The 17526-nt window shown below is 45.3% G+C and overlaps 1 protein-coding gene across 1 annotated transcript in view; it reads right to left on the bottom strand.

Moving 5' to 3' along the window:
* Positions 1 to 3841: 3841 nt before the first annotated feature.
* The window catches only part of PRODH2 (proline dehydrogenase 2), a 38730-nt gene continuing 25045 nt past the window's right edge, over positions 3842 to 17526 (bottom strand). Inside the window, exons 6-10 of the mRNA XM_068243866.1 lie at positions 14239 to 14385; positions 12853 to 13019; positions 10526 to 10636; positions 7121 to 7209; positions 3842 to 5691 (exon numbers count right to left, since the gene is read on the bottom strand). Of these exons, the coding sequence (XP_068099967.1) occupies positions 5528 to 5691; positions 7121 to 7209; positions 10526 to 10636; positions 12853 to 13019; positions 14239 to 14385 (678 nt within the window). The 3' untranslated portion in view covers positions 3842 to 5527. The remainder of the gene's footprint in view (positions 5692 to 7120; positions 7210 to 10525; positions 10637 to 12852; positions 13020 to 14238; positions 14386 to 17526) is intronic.

Below are 17526 nucleotides of genomic sequence, written 5' to 3'. Positions count from 1 at the left end.
AACGCTAGCGATTGCACTAGCGATTTGCGATTTGTTGTGGGTTCCAGGCCTCAAGGAGTATTTATACCACAACATGGCTGCCCAATCAACCACTTGATTCATTGTCGTCCGAAATCAGTCGAAGGGATCGATCGGGAATGCTAGAAAAATTTCAGCCACGGAGGCCTCGATTCATAAAGCATTCCCGCATGCGGTAATGCTGAAAACAGCTGACTTTACCGAGCACTTAGCAAAATGACAATTCATAAAAGCTTTTACCACATGAAAAGCTGAAATTCCCGAGCAGTAAGGTAAATTACCGCCTTATCCGGTGATTATCTCAACACATGTCAGTAAATGTCAATTCATAAAGATTAGAGCAGGCGGTAATCTCCCTGCCATTACCGTCTATTTTGAAGAGGTGATAAGGGAGCGAATAAGAGCAAAGTTAATGGAGACAGATCTCCCAGGCAGCAGCAGTGAGAGCACTACAAAAAAGACTTTCTAGAATACCCCAGGCTGTGTTTTTTTTAACCTCTTGGGTACCTGTTTTCAGATATATTTCACATCAGAAAGCCTGCATCTGTAACATTTCTGGAACTTCTAAGCTGCGTCAATTAAATAAATTGTTTAAAAAGACTAATGGACAGATTCAAAGCAGATTCAGGGCAAACCGAGTCAGTATAACAAAAAATGCACATCTAAAGGGAAGTTGGGGATGCCTCCTTTATTGTAACGCTGTCTCTGAAGGAGAAAATGTATCAACTCAGGCAGCTTCTCATGTTACCGCCAGCCTTAGTTCCGGAAATCCCCGCATTTATATCGCAACTGTAAAGATTTTTATGAATCAGCACACAGAAGTCTACAATACCGAATGCGGTATTTTCCCGACAAGATTTTTCTTCCCGCACAGCCTTTTATGAATTGACCCCAAAGGCTCAATCAGGGGCACTGTGTTAGATATTGTAACGACTGATGGACCCTCTGCCATTTTCCCCCCAAGTGTACGTGTCGCCTGGAATTTCAGCGGCAGTGTAGCTCAACCTGCTCCCAACTAACCAGGCTGTAATAATCGATCTGACAGTAAATCTGCCAGAAAATCTCATAGGCCTGGTGCACACCAAAAACCGCTAGCAGATCCGCAAAATGCTAGCAGATTTTGAAACGCTTTTTCTTCTTTTTCTGTAGCGTTTCAGCTAGCATTTTGCGTTTTTGTGAAGCGTTTTTGGTGTAGTAGATTACATATATTGTTACAGTAAAGCTGTTACTGAACAGCTTCTGTAACAAAAACGCTTGCAAAACCGCTCTGAACTGCCGTTTTTCAGAGCGGTTTGCATTTTTCCTATACTTTACATTGGAGGAAGAAACGCATCCGCAATACAAAATCTGCAGCAGCCCGGGAGTATGCGTTTCTGCAAAACGCTTCCCGCTCTGGTGTGCACCAGCCCATTGAGATACATTACCCAAGCGTTTCCACATCCGGAAGCGGAACGCAAAGCGCTGCCAAACCGATCTGGTGTGCACTAGGCCATAGTGTGTATCTAGCATAACACTGCATGGGGGAAGGGGGGGTGACACCTGTACACTTCACTTGGGGGTAGCAGAAGATCGATTTGGTGATCAAATTCAATCAGAGAGGGATCTATCAAACGGTTCATCTGGTGACATGTGGACTAATGTATGGTCACCTTTACTCCTCTATGGGGTAATAGTAAACAAAACAACAACACTCAAATATCTTGCTTTCTCCTGGCAGATTCAAATCGCTTCAGGGCTGCAGTCACTTAGGGCACACTCCACAGGCGACCATAATCATTAGGGAACATTGCCCAAACACTCCTTACTGTTTTACATACTGGCCTTAGTTAGATCCCTGGCCAAAGGCTCAAATACTACAGCCAAGGTAGCAGCCTTACCAGCAAGGTGTGACAGTATTTGTAGCTGTAGTTGTAGTTGTACCTGTAGTTGTAGCTGTGATGCCACCTGCAAGTAATAGCTGGTATTGCACATTGCTTATGGAAAACGTGTTTATTGGTTGGGCTACGCCTGACAGAAGAGTTGAATCATGAACAATAAACATTTTGAGTTGATGCAAATTGATGTTAATTTTATGCACGTTTATGCATGAAATTAGCCTAATCAAAGTCATCATCTACTTCATTTGATTGGTCCACTTCCAAGCTGCATATACAGGAGGTCCAGTGAATCTGCTTCCTCAGGTGGCGTCATGTGCCAGGGTGGCATTCCGATTGCCCCAGGCCTCACACTGAAGGGGGCCCCGCCGCCGTGAGCAGGAGGGGGTAGCAGCGCAGGAAGGAGGAAGAGCGGGCACAGTGACAGGGAGGGAGGTAGCCAGACCCGCCCTCTCCTGGGACCCCTCCTTCCACGCTCCCCCCTCCAGATATTCGAGCTTTGTCAGCGGCAGTGGTCGGGAGGGACTCACCATTTCCTCGTCCCAAATGTGTGCCACAGGTCTCCGCCTTCAATGCTGCTCACTGTACTTCATGATTAGCGGAGGCACAGTGAGCGCCATTGAAGGCGGAGAACAACTGTGGCACGCAGCGCTCCGACATCTGGAACGAGGAAGTGGGGAGTCACTCCCCGACCGCTGCCACTGATCTAATATCTGGAGGGGGAGAGCAGAAGGAGGAGACCCAGGTGAGGGGGGAGGGTCTGCCCCCCCCCCCTTCCCACCACTGTGTGCCTGCTGCTTCCCCTTCCAGGCTACCTATACTGGGGACACTTATAGCTTACTACCTATAGCTGGCTAGTGGCTACCTATACTGGTGGCAACTATACTACCTATACAGGGGGCAACTATACTACCTATACTGGGGGCAACTATACTACCTATACAGGGGGCAACTATACTACCTATACTGGGGGCAACTATACTAGCTACCTATACTGGGGCAACTATACTACCTATACTGGGGGCAACTATACTAGCTACCTATACTGGGGCAAGTATATGACCTATACTGGGGCAACTATACTACCTATACTGGGGACAACTATGCTACCTATACTGGGGGCAACTATATTACCTATACAGGGGGAAACTATACTAGCTACCTATACTGGGGCAACTATACTACCTATACTGGGGCAACTATACTACCTATACTGGGGGAAACTATACTAGCTACCTATACTGGGGCAACTATACTACCTATACTGGGGGCAACTATACTAGCTACCTATACTGGGGCAACTATACTACCTATACTGGGGGAAACTATACTAGCTACCTATACTGGGGCAACTATACTAGCTACCTATACTGGGGAAAATAGGTAGAAGTAGCCTGACTGTCATTAGGTACCGAAATGAGATCCTCAGACCCCTTGTGAGACAATATGCTGGTGCATTTGACCCTGGGTTCCTCCTAATGCAAGACAATGCTACATCTCATGTGGCTGAAGTGTATCTGCAGTTCCTGCAAGAAGAAAGCATTGATGCTATGGACTGGCCCGCCCGTTCCCCAGACCTGAATCCAATTTGAGCACATCTAGGACATCCTGTCTCGCTCCATCCCCCAATGCCATGTTGCACCACAGACTGCCCAGGAGTTGGTGGATGCTTTAGTCCAGGTCTGGGAGGAGATCCCTCAGGTGACCATCTGCAGCCTCATCCAGAGCATGCCCAAGCATTGTAGGGAGGACATACAGGCACGTGAAGGCCACACACACTTCTGAGCCTCGTTTTGTCTGGTTTAAAGGACATTACATCAAAGTTGGATCAGCCTGTAGTGTTTTTTTCAACTTTAATTTTGAGTGTGACTCCAAATCCAGAGGGGTGGATACATTTGATTTCCATTGATAGTTTTTGTGTGATTTTGTTGTCAGCACATTCAACTATGTACAGAACAAAGTATTTTATTTTCAGTTTCAGGTTAGCTTTAAAACATGAAAATAGAACGTCGGTAATATTGTACACAGGCACAGGCATATTATTATAATAATGTTCAGAACGCTTCCGTTTGAACGTTTGGTTTTCTGCACTGTCCTTTGAATGTAAAATCTTCTCCATGGAATATCAAAAGTTAACCAACCCCCTCCCCCCCCCCCCCCCGAACAAAAAAGTTTAGTTTAGTATTTAACTAGTTAACCACTGAGGGTTTTTTCCCCTTATGGACCAGAGCAATGTTCACATTTCAGCCCTCCTCTCTTTCATTACCCAATAACTTTATCACTATTTATCCCAACAAAATGATCTACATCTTGTTTGTTTTTTTTCCCCACCAATTAGGTTTTCTGTTGGTGGTACATTTTGCTAAGTATTATTTTACTCTAAATGCATTTTAACTGTATTAATACAAAAATGGAAAAAATTAATTATTTCTCAGTTTTTGGCCATTATAATTTTAAAATTAAACATGCTACTGTGGATAAAACCCACACATTGTATTTGTGCATATTATCCTGGTTATTACAAAATGTAAAATATGTCCCTAGTACAATGTATGGTGACAATATTTTATTTGGAAATAAAGGTGTATTTTTGTCAGTTCTGCATCTATCACTAATCACAAGCCCTTATTTGTAAAAATGTGTAAAAAAATGTCATACATATTCAAAAAGTTGAGTCCCTAAGGTAATTATTTATATTTTTGTTTTAAATGTCACTTTTTTATATATGTATATGCAAGTGTTTTATTTTGGTAACTATGGGAAAGTAAGGAAGGTAAGGGGTTAATCAATGGGGGATTTATTGATTTAATTTAATGTAAGTAGGCGTATTTAATGTATGCAGATGTAGAACACTATTTGGCCGCTAGATGTCCCACCCACTGTATTCCTGCCCATACACAGGAAGCGTGTGTTTTTACTTTCATTTTGTCAATGATCACCGCCATCTCATTGATGCCGGTGACCACTGATAACAGGCACTTAGATCGGTGAATGGGAACTGTGTTCCCATTCACTGATCAGTGCACTAAGGGCTGCGATGGGAAGGCATGCAGGAGCATGTGCAGTGGGTGACCGTGGCAAGGTACGTATATCTACACTTCTGGGACTTCAGATGAAGTACTGCGGGGTCAAGTTATACTGCCTGCAGGACAACAAGTAGTTAAAGAGGAACTTTAACCCAGGATTGAACGTCATCATCAGTTGCCAATACCTCCTGGAGAATTGTTTACCTTTTCTCAAATAGATCATCAGGGACACCTGTATGGCTGATAGTGTGGTGAAACCCCTCCCACAGTGTGACATCAAGGCCATGCAGTTCGCTCTCTGTGAACCTCATTGTATTGTGGGAAATAACGACAAGCAGTATCTCCCTCTGTACAGATGTGTTTAGTGGGTGTTTTTATAGATAATGACAGATGGTGCTGTCTTTTTTTCTTGTGTGCCAGCAGTAAAGATGCTGACCTGTATGCTCATTATGGATCAAACAACATGAACAAATGACATGGCATGGCAAATATCAATCATTTCTTGATCTATGCAATGTATTGATTTCTTTTCCCCCCTACTACTATCTTTCGATAAAGTTCCTCTTTAACTGGCGTTCTTATTCTGGAATGGTCTTCATTGGTTTGGTCCTAACCCAGCAGACGTCTCTTCCACTCTTGGCGCAGGAGGTCTCTTTCCTTCCGGATGCCCTGTAGGACACTTTGGTTCTCCTGGGCTCTCCTGACCAAGTAGGGCAGCACAGAGTCTACCGATCCATAGGGAATAGATTTATACACCAAGTAGCCTGCCTGACCTGATAGAGGGACAGAAAAGAAGAATACAAATATATGTTAAAGAGGAGCTGTAGTCAGAATAACAAGAGCTTTTTTTTTTTTTTTTTTTTACAATGTTCACTTATAGATTATTTGGTCAGTGTTTGCCCATTGTAAAATATTTCCTCACTCCGATTTACTTTTCTCAAAATTATCACAGGCGGCAACATATCTAGTGCTGGCGGAGGAGACAGGAGCGATTGGCTCTCGTAGGCTGATGCCTACGACAGACGATCGCTGTCATAGGCAGGCAAGGGGAGGGAGGGGGGAGATAAAATAATATTAGGAAAATAGGTATATTTATTTAAAAAAATAAACAGAAAAACACAAATAAACAAACATTGGGGGAGCAATCAGAGCCCACCAACAGAAAGCTCACTTGTGTGCTGAGTTGTACAGCCCTGCATCGAGGCCTTAAAGCTGCAGTGGCCTAAATTGGAAAAAATAGCCTGATCACTTGGGAGGTGTAAGCCTACGGTCCTCAAGTGGTTAATCTGGCAGTGAACACTAAAAACAAAAACAGCAGGATAGTTAAAATAAGTAATGACTTATTGGATGGTTTATTTATCTGTTCATGCTAATATGAAATTTCATCTCACTTTGTTATATCGGTAAGATTCCTCTTTAAGGGAAACCTCCGGACTAAAAATCTACTCAGCAGAACTGAAAAGGCTTGGTGTTTCTTTAACAGATTCACAGCATCAGAACTTTGTTTTTCTTACCAAAGCATCATTTTTTGCTGCATTTTTAGTTAAGCTCTGCCCCATCAAAGAAAACTGCCCGGGCTTTTTCCCCCTGATGCTGTGAAAAGCATGATGGGATTTCCTATGTTGTTATTCACGTTGCCTAGCAACTGGGAGGGGTGATCAGCACACAGGACAGTTGGAACTGTGTCTCGTGCTCCCTGTCACCTCCTTTCAACCAAAAAGATGGCTGCCCCCATAAAATCACAAAAATGTGCCTGTTCTTTTAAAACAGGGTGGCTAATTTATATTTTTTTTTTTATTGGCTAAATTATATTACCTATCTATTTTAATTAACATAACTACTGTAACTTAATGACAGTGGCCTCAATTCACGGAGCATTATCAAACGTTTATCAAACACTTTATCAAACATTTGATAATTTACCTCATGGGTAAAATCTCATTTTAAATTCACTAATGTGTTATATATTTATCAAATGTTTTACCGATAAAACGTTCAACAAATATATAACACCTTAGTGAGATTTTACCCATGAGGTAAATTATCAAACGTTTGATAAAGTGTTTGATAAACGTTTGATAATGCTCCGTGAATTGAGGCCAGTATGTTTGTTTAGGCTGGAGTTCCTCTTTAAGGAGGGTGGCTTCACAATTTTATGTGCAATGAGACATTCTACCAGGGTGCAGCCATTAGAAAACATACCCAGCGTGAGGGAGACGTGGTCACACATGCCCAGCAGCTGCCCGAAACACACCGCCCCGCTCTGCCGGTCAATGCCGAGTTCCGCCAGCCTGCAAACAGGTCATGGAGGACATATTAGTCATTAAGTATCAATAGGGACTAGAACATCATGGAAAATAAGGTTGACATGTTTGTTGGGTTTATCTACTGTATTTTTCGGACTATAAGACGCTCCTGACCATAAGACACACCTAGGTTTGGAGGACAAAAAACAGGGGAAAATTACATACTAAACCCAGAGCTTCCATGGTGAAGAGGCATCTTGTGGATTATGACCCGTTGTACCTCTTGTGTCTCTCTGTGTCCTTCTGTGTCCCCCATGTGTCCGCCTCTGTCCTCCTTGTGTCCTCCTGTGTCCCCCATGTGTCCGCCTCTGTCCTCCTTGTGTCCTCCTGTGTCCCCCATGTGTCCGCCTCTGTCCTCCTTGTGTCCTCCTGTGTCCCCCATGTGTCCGCCTCTGACCTCCTTGTGTCCCCATGTGTCCGCCTCTGTCCTCCTTGTGTCCTCTTCTATGCCCCTTTGTGTCCCAGTGTCCTGTGTTTGTACCCCTTGTGTCCTCCTCTGCATGGGCTAAGTACAGGGATCCTCGACATTGTGGCGGGTTGGAGGTACATATTGGCAGGCATTCACAAGTCAGGAACTCCCTGCATGTGCGCAGTGACTTTTTCCCCCACTTTTGGGGAGAAAAAGGGAATTGTATAGTCCAAAAAATACAGTATCTTATGTCATTTCAAATGCCAAAGAATTACCTGCGTAAACTGCATGTCGGGAAGTCAGCCAATCAGCTGCTTGCTTATGTCCGCATGCTAATGTGATGTCAGGATTAAAGCAATGCTAAAGCAAGCTGATAAAAACAGTTAAGATACTCACCTATGTAGAGGGAAGGCTCTGGATCACATAGAGCCTTCCCGGTCCTCTCTCCGTGCCCTCCTTCCACCCAGAGCAGGATCATCCACTAGGCAACCTAGGCAGGCGGCTGGGGCCTAGTGGGTGTCAAGGGGCCCACTAGCCACCTTCTCTGACCTCTCTCCACTTCAGCTTACCAAAAAGAACACAAGGAGGCCCCAAGTCTACTACCTTGCCTAGGGCCCTGTTACATCTTAATCTCTGGTTCCACTGCTGTCCCACCCTGAAAGTTAATCGACCAACTGGTCAAATGTGCCTTCAGGAGTTGTCATGAAGGCTTTGGAAGGACCCCCTGTCCCCAATTACCTTGAAGATGAGCAGGTTCATACTGCGCATGTGTGAGTGCTTCCAAGGACTCCCGAAGACCTGGACTTTCTCGAGGGGACCATGGCTCTGGATCCCATAGTGCCTTCCTGGTCCTCTCTCCATGCCCTTGGTCCATGGGCATGGAGAGAGGACCAGGAAGGCACTATGGGATCCAGAGCCTTTCCTTTTTATGGGTGAGCTAGGCTGGATTTCTGTAAAGGCCACAAAGGCCAAGACCTTGGGCGGCTGCAGCCCAAGGGGGCACCTGGACATGAAAGAGGGGTGTCAACATATGAGAGAGAAGGCTGCAAATGTGGAGCAACACATGGAAACAGAAGCTGATGCCCAAGGGGGCTGTTCATGAAAGAGGGGCTGCTGTACATAGATGTTACACATGGAAGAGAGGGCTGCTCACGGAATGGGAGGGGCGCTGCTGCTCATGGAAGGGAAGTCACAACATACAGTGCTGCCCATAATTATTCATACACCTGGAAAATTATGACTTAAATTTACTTTCATTCAATTAGTAATTTTTTTATGGAAAATGACATAACTGGCTCCCAAAAGATAAGATGATGTACAAGAGGAATTATTGTGGAAAAAAAAACATTTCTCAGTTTTTATTTACATTTGAGCAAAAAGTTTCCAGTCCAAAAGTATTCATACTAATAAAAGCATTTATTAGCTATTACAGCAGTCATACGCTTCCTATAATCGCAGACCAGCTTTTTGAATTTCTCCACTGGTATTCTTGCCAATTCATCTTTAGCAATGAGCACCAAATCTTTCAGGTTGGAGGGTCTTCTCGCCATCACCCTGATCTTTAGCTCCCTCCACAGATTCTCAATTGGATTTAAGTCAGGACTCTGACTGGGTCACTCCAAAACGTTAATGTTGTTGTCTGCTAACCATTTCTTCAACACTTTTGCTGTGCGTTTTGGGTCATTGTCATGGTGAAATGTTACTGGTGCCCAAGGCCACGTTTCTCTGCAGACTGCCTGATGTTGTCATTGAGAATCCTCATGTATTGCTCATTTTTCTTTGTAGCCATTTACTGTGATTAGGTTCCCTGGTCCATTAGCTGAAAAACACCCCCAAAACATTAGGTTCCCACCACCATGTTTGATAGTGAGGGTGGTGTTCTTTGGGTTGAAGGCTTCTTCTTTTTTATGCCAAATGAAGGACACATCATTGTGACCAAACAATTCAATTTTTCTTTCATGTAACCATAATACAGAAGACCAGAAGTCTTCTTCTTTGTCCAGATGAGCATTTACAAAGGCCAAGCAAACTTTTGTGTGCATTATCTGGAGAAGTCGTGTCCTTCTTGATCTGCATCCGTAGAACCCATCAGTGTGCAGTGTCCGTAGGATTGTCTGCCTTGAGACATTGCCACCAGCAGAGCCCACATTCACCAGGATGGCCTTGATGGTGAACCTTGGATTCTTATTCACCTCTCTCACTATCCTCCTGGCCAGCACAGGTGTCACTTTTGGCTTCCGACCACGTCCTGTGAGATTTTCCACTGTGAGGAACATCTTGTATTTTTTTTTATAATACTTTGCACTGTAGCCACTGGAACGTGAAAACATTTAGAAATGGCCTTGTAGCCCTTTCCTGACTTGTGAGCAGCCACAATGTGCAGCCGCAGGTCCTCACTGAGCTCCTTTGCCTTAGCCATGACTGTCCACAAACCAACTGCAGAGAGCTGCTGTTTTTTACCTGTTGAGTTGATAAAAACAGCTGTTCCCAATTAATCAGGTTTATTAGGATGCTTTAGAACAGCTTGGACTATTTGGAATGGTATAGCACTTTAAATTTTCCCAAAGACTGTGGCAGTTTGTGAAGGGTATGAATAATTTTGTACTGGACACTTTTTGCTCAAATGTAAAAATGAAGGGTTTTTCCCCCCACAATAATGCCTCTTGTACATTGTCTTATTATCTTTTGGGAGACACCTATGTCATTTCCCATCAAAAAATGACTTGCTGGTTAAATAAAAGTAACTTGAAGTCAAAATTTGCCAGAGGTACGAATAGTTATGGACAGAACTGTACTTGGCCTAGGGGTGGAAAAAGTATAAATCTGGCCTTGTGGGTGAGTCTCTACCTATCTTTCAGGGTGGCTTTACATGTGCTGTAATAAAGGACTCACCTGCGCACAGCATGAAGGACAGATTCCTCGTTGTGACTTGCGACGATGAGGTTATAGCGTGGTCCCTCCCGTCCAATCAGATCCAGCAACTTATCCAAACAACGATTGTAGCTAGAAAGTTCAAAAGCTAAAGTTTAAGTTATTATCTTGGTAAAAACTCACTTGAAAAATAGCAGTAGTATACCTCCCCAGTGTTTAATTTTCTCAAGATTTTTTGTACCAAAAGAGGTACAATTTTTTTTAAGCATGTCTTTATGTTGTAAGCATTTTTGTGGACCGCTTGCAAGCATGCGTACAATATAAAAAAAAAGCACTTTTTTTTTATTATCATTTTTAATTTTTAGTATGGTCATTTTTTTTTTTACTTTAATGTTTACTGCTGTGGGCAGTAGTGCACACATTTCCCTATCACCTTTTAGCAGAAAATGCATGTAAAATCGCACATGCTGTTAGTCCGTGGCCCGCACAAAAATCCCATTGGAATGTATTTCACTCACAATGCTGTCCTAGGGGAAATCAAAAACGAATCAAAAATGTATTTTATCATTCTTCAAGGGTAGGAACACACTAGGCAGAATCGCATATGCGATTCCTACCCTCAATGTGATTATATAAAAATGCAAAACAGAAAAGCACAAAAACGCATAAAAAAACCCCAAAAAACAGAAATGCACTCAGCAGAAAACTCTAGATTTTTCGCACAGGCAAGTGTGTCCCTAACCCCCAGTCCTCCCCTCCCTAAAAAAACTTTTCATTAAAGAACTATTTTGAGGCCATTACATTGCGTTTGCGGTGCAATTCTCTGCCCCATCGCATCACCCCGCAATGCACAAATCGCAATTCATAGGACCATACAGCAGAGTGCCAATCAAACCCCCCCCCCCCCCCACACGCCCATCGCCCAGTGATGTACTTCCTGCTTGACAGGAAGTACGTCAATGGGATTCCCGTGTTCTTTGTCGTATTTCCATCGTTCCGTGCATGCCTGCTGCACCACCAACATATTTAAAATCCCTACATTGCCCATTTACTTACATGACTTTCCCCACATCGTTGCAGAAGTCCGACAGTAATGCGCTGTTAATTTTGCAGTGTGTCAGTGGACGATTGTGCACGTTCGGAGCAACACGACTACGTAAGTGTGCTAGTGCCGTTGCCTTGCATTGTCATTGCGTTACCCTGTGGTGTCTTGCAAGATAAGTGTAAAGGGGCCCCAGGGCCCTTTCCCACTGGCGTGGTGCATTGCGGCAAATTGCCGCACTGCTACAGCAGCTAAATGAAAGACTATGGGGAAGTTCATACTTCCCACGTTGCAGGACGCTGCACTGGAGGTGACCAATTCAATGCTAGCACAGAACTACGTTGCAGTGCGTGACCCGCGGCGACCTGCGGTCGATGTTGGCATTGTGATGTCACGACGTGAATGCGCAGAAGCGTATTTTTACAATACGTTTCCGCATACCTGAAGCAGGAAGTGACCGCAAGCGCGCAGTCTAACGTAATTGTACTAACACAGTGTTCCCTAAAGACCTGTTTTTGGTAGTGAGATGGGGGCGACACACTGCATCGCTAACACCAATATACAGTGTGAAACCAGCTTCAATGTTTGCCACTTAAGTAATACAATTAAGGAAGATCTGATCCAGAAATGAATAAGTAGTATATATGGCCATTTCTGTTTACTCGTAATCCCTAAAAGATTGTCTCCGTTCTACAAGCAAAGTGGTAAAAAGTCACTTTTGTAAAAGTAATGTTAACTGTTTTAGATAACAAGCTGAGGTGACTGTGCACAGCATGCTAAAAATATGTTGCGAATTCTCCCTGCTCTGTGCATAGTACTGACATCACAAGGAAAATGGCGGCTCCCATGCATGTTAAAAATGAAGCTTGTGAAATGAATGATCAGAGCAGGGACAAGGTCCTCCAGCACCCAAGGCTGAGACACCAAAGTGCGCCCCTCCATCCCTGCCACCCCAGCCATCACACACTGATTGCTATTAGACTAAGAGGGCCACAGGGCCCACAACCTCCTCAACACCTTAATCTCTATTTGACTTGCAGTCACTGCTATGTATCCCCTTTTCTTATTTCTTTCTGCTTCATACACAATTAGGGATGACAGCTGAATGAATTGTGCGCCCCCTCCTACACTACGCCCTGAGGCTGGAGCCTCTCCAGCCTATGCCTCGGCCCGGCCCTGTGAATGATCCATACTTAGAGTGGAGATGGTTCATGAGAAACATTTGACAATCAGTCCCTGTTCCTGCTATTTCATGATGCAGATGATGTCACATTTATTTGAAGTATGGGTCGCTTTGCTCTGTTACCTTTTATTGGTGGCTTCCCAGTCTGGCTGTATGGGGTCTTCATACCCCTTCTCTTTTGCCAGCTTCCGTTCTTTGTTCATATATGCCCCACGCACTAGTTTCACACCAAAGCACAGGCCGAGCTTTACTGCTGCATCCAAGTCCTGGGACAAGTTCTTAAAGGAGTCCTTCAAAAGGAAAGAAATATTGCTGATGTTAAAAGTTTCTACTAAAGAAAGTCAAACATCAGGAGCTCGCGGGACAATTCAAAAAGATACAGTAAAAGGACGGAGTTAGCTTCAGCATAAACTTTAGGCTAGCTGCCTCCATGGGCTTCAGTTTGCATTCAAATTCTTAGAATAGTGATTAGTGCATAATTTTGCATCTGATTTGTATTCAAGGTTTGTATTTAGCCCCAGGGGGGCTCTGCACATCTCTGTAGGTTTCATTCAATTTACAGCCTGTGAGTGCTGCCCATCGCTTGCTGTCTTTTGAACAAACGTGTATACCATTTATGGCTAGCAGCACCAGGTAAGAATTATGTTTTTAACTATAGAATCATGCTTCACTGTTCAGTATGCTTCACTGTTAGACTAGTGTTTAGGTCTCTCCCATGGGGGCACGTCATCGTCGTGGGAGAGTCTATTAGGGATAATTTGTGCACAACTTATGCTGAAGCTAACACCCTCCTTTTACTGTACCTGTTTTTGAATGCAAGGTGTGTAATCTGCCCGTTATTCGAGCTCTGCATACTTGTGCAGTTAGTCAATTCAGGATCAGCATCTGTTTGGAAGCTCTGCCATTACCTTCTGCTGCGGGGGGGGGGGGCTCTGCACATCTCTGTAGGTTTCATTTTATTTGCAGCCTGTGAGCGCTGCCCATCGCTTGCTGTCTAATTCAAAAAGTTACCAGGACACAGGAGGAGGCAAGGATTCGAACCAGGATGACAGGTGATCCAGCAACCCTCTCCATGGGCCCAGGCAGAGCTGGATCATCCACAAGGCAATTCTGGAAAGAGGTCTGGAAAGAGTCTCGGGGCCTGGTGGATACTAGCCCCCACTAAATCTTACTAAAAAAAAGACGGTGGAAAATCAGTGGTGGGCAAAAACGGCTGTTTTGCCCAGGGTCCCTTTTCATCTTAGTCCTTTTCTGGGCCCAGGTGGTACACATACACTTAGGGGGAGACCAGCCAGGGGTTAGATCCATCAGTCGTCGAGAAATCGAATACTGCTACAGCCACTCGTCTGATCCAAACATTGTGACCGAGATTTACCTGTATGCCCAATTAATCCTTTTTAACCGATTTTGGTTGGAAATCAGTCTAAATGATTGATCAAGGATGGTGGCTAGTGCAATGCAAAGGAATGCACACAGCTGACGGCAGCTATGCAACTCTGGAGGTACTACCTTAAGATAACACTGGTAGGTATTCCATATCCACGGCTCCTCTCGGTTGCACTGCACCATCATGGCCATGGTAACCAGGCTGAGGGCGGGATTCATGTAGGTATACTCGGCGTCCACCAGAACTCGCACACCTTTCTGCTTGGCATGCTGGGAAAAGAAGTCAGAAGATGCAGGCATATTACACCCAGAAATATGAACACAAACTACAAAACTGTGCATTTCTAACGTGACAAAATGTATCTGCTGCAGTTGTGGGCTGAGACCAGGCCCGATTTCTGGAAAGGCCGCAAAGGCCCGGGCCTTGGGCGGCTACAGCCCAATGGGGCACCTGAAAATGAAAGAGAGGATGCTGCATAGGAATGAGGAGGCTGAAAATGGGGAGCAACACATGAAAGAGGAAGCTCATGCCCAAGGGAGCAGTTCATCAAAGAAAGAGGCTGGCTCGAGGGTACTGCTCATAAAAGGGGAGGGGCTACTGTACAAGAAAGCGCAGCCACAACATACTTGGTCTAGGGGCACAAAAACTATAAATCTGGCCAGTCACCAAATTTCAAGGAAGAGGGGAGTTTTGGCATTCACATCCTTTACACCTGTTTGTGCACCAGTCTACAGTGACTCCTGCAGAAGTGCACAATCACAGTGGTGCATTGCGGTGCGATGTACCGTACTGCAATGCACCACCTTTGTGAAGTATACTTTTCATTGACTGCATGCTTCACTGTAGCCACCGCAACACTCGCATAACGTGCGGCCCAGCAGTCCCGATCAGGGCCGTAGCAATAGGGGTTGCAGAGGTTGCGACTGCATTGGGGCCCTTGGGCCAGAGTGGCCCCAAAGGGCCCTCCCTCAACTACAGTATTAGCTCTCTATTGGTCCTGTGCTGGTAATAATCACTTCTATAGATACTTTGAATAGCAGTAATCATTAACAAACAGCTCCTCATCCGCTTCTTGCACCTTTGACACTGTAGTTACCATTGGCAGGTTTTGGTGCACCGTATCAATTGTTACATATAGAGTGCTTGGGGGGCCCCATTGTACAACTTGCATTGGGGTCCGCAGCTCCTTAGCTACGCCACTGGTCCCGATCCATTGCATTGCTTTACTGCTGTCACAGGGAATGCAAGACAATGGCTACTGTGAATGTGGCCTAAGGGCCTATTTCCACTACACGCAGATTGGATGCAGAATGGATGCAGAAAAACTGACTCCAATGAATGCCTATAGGAAAATCTGCATCAGAAAAATTGCGTTTATTGTAGAGGTGGGACGACGAATCCGGCGAATCCACGAATCCCTCGAATATTGGGAAATATTCGAGATTCGTGGATTCGAATCCCGACGCCATTTTCCACTTTACGAATCCGCCGAATCCCGACGCTGCATCGCCGCGCATCCGCCGCTCGCACTCGTCCTCCTCCGACCCGCGCCTCCTCCGACCGCCCCGCGCCTCCTCCGCCCGGCCGCCCGCATACTTTGTATCAACTCACCCGTCCAGTGGAGCGCAGACAGAGCGGCAGACCTCTCGCTGACTTCCTGGTTCCCTCTAGTGACGGCTTTTACAATGACGTCATCAGTAAAAGCCGGTCCGGCCACTAGAGGGAACCGAGAAGGAAGGAAGAGGTCTGCCGCTCTGTCTGCGCTCCACTGGACATGTAAGTTGATACTTATGCAGGGGTGAGCGAGGAGGCACAGGGGACGGAGGAGGCCATGGGGGTGAGCGACACCTACCTACCTACCACTTTACCTACCTACCTGCCACTATACCTACCTAAAGGCCCCCTATACGTACCTACCTACCTACCTACCGGGCACTATACCTACAGGCCCCTATACCTACCTAAAGGCCCCCTATACTACCTACCTACCACTATACCTACCTACCTACAGGCCCCTATACCTACCTAAAGGCCCCCTATATGTACCTACCTACCTAAAGGCCCCTATACCTACCTACCTAAAGGCCCCCTATACGTGCCTACCTACCTAAAGGCCCCTATACCTACCTACCTAAAGGCCCCTATACCTACCTACCTATTTACCTACCTATACTTAAGGCCTTATACCCTGCTACCTATACTGAAGGTCCCTTTAACTACCTACCTACCTACAGGACACTATACCTACCTACCTACCGGCCACTATACCTACCTACCTACCTACAGGCCACTATACCTACCTAAAGGCCCCCTATACGTACCTACCTACCTACCTACCTACCTAAAGGCCCCTATACCTACCTTCCTACCTAAAGGCCCCTATACTTACCTACCTACCTACCTAAAGGCCCCTATACCTACCTACAGGCCTCTATACCTACCTACCTACTTAAAGGCCCCCTATACGTGCCTACCTACCTAAAGGCCCCTATACCTACCTACCTAAAGGCCCCTATACCTACCTACCTACATACCTACCTATACTTAAGGCCCTATACCCTGCTACATATACTGAAGGTCCCTTTAACTACCTACCTACCTACAGGACACTATACCTACCTACCTACCGGCCACTATACTTACCTACCTACCTACAGGCCACTATACCTACCTAAAGGCCCCCTATACGTACCTACCTACCTACCTAAAGGCCCCTATACCTACCTACCTAAAGGCCCCTATACCTACCTACCTACATACCTACCTATACTTAAGGCCCTATACCCTGCTACCTATACTGAAGGTCCCTTTACCTACCTAAAGGCCCCTATACCTACCTACATACCTACCTATACTTAAGGCCTCTATATACCCTGTTAACTATACTGAAGGCCCTATACCCTGCTACCTATACTGAAGGTCCCTTTACCTACCTAAAGGCCCCTATACCTACCTACATACCTACCTATACTTAAGGCCTCTATATACCCTGCTACCTATACTGAAGGCCCATATACCCTGCTACCTATACTGAAGGCCCCTATACCCTGCTACCTATACTGAAGGCCTATATACCCTGCTACCTATACTGAAAGCCCATATACCCTGCTACCTATACTGAAGGCCCATATACCCTGCTACCTATACTGAAGGCCCATATACCCTGCTACCTATACTGAAGGCCCATATACCCTGCTACCTATCAGAGGCGGGACAAGGTCCTCCAGCACCCAAGGCTGAGACACCAAAGTGCGCCCCTCCATCCCTCCCCCCCAGCCATCACACACTGATTGCTATTAGACTAAGAGGTGCCACAGGGCCCACAACCTCCCCAACACCTTAATATCTAGTTATCTGGCTTGCAGTCACTGCTATGTATCCCCTTGTCTTATTTCTTTCTGCTTCAAACA

Source organism: Hyperolius riggenbachi, chromosome 7 (assembly GCF_040937935.1).
Source record: "Hyperolius riggenbachi isolate aHypRig1 chromosome 7, aHypRig1.pri, whole genome shotgun sequence".
In the NCBI taxonomy this organism is placed as follows: domain Eukaryota; kingdom Metazoa; phylum Chordata; class Amphibia; order Anura; family Hyperoliidae; genus Hyperolius; species Hyperolius riggenbachi.
Note: the sequence above shows the minus strand (reverse complement) of the source record. Positions and strands in the feature narration are given on the sequence as shown.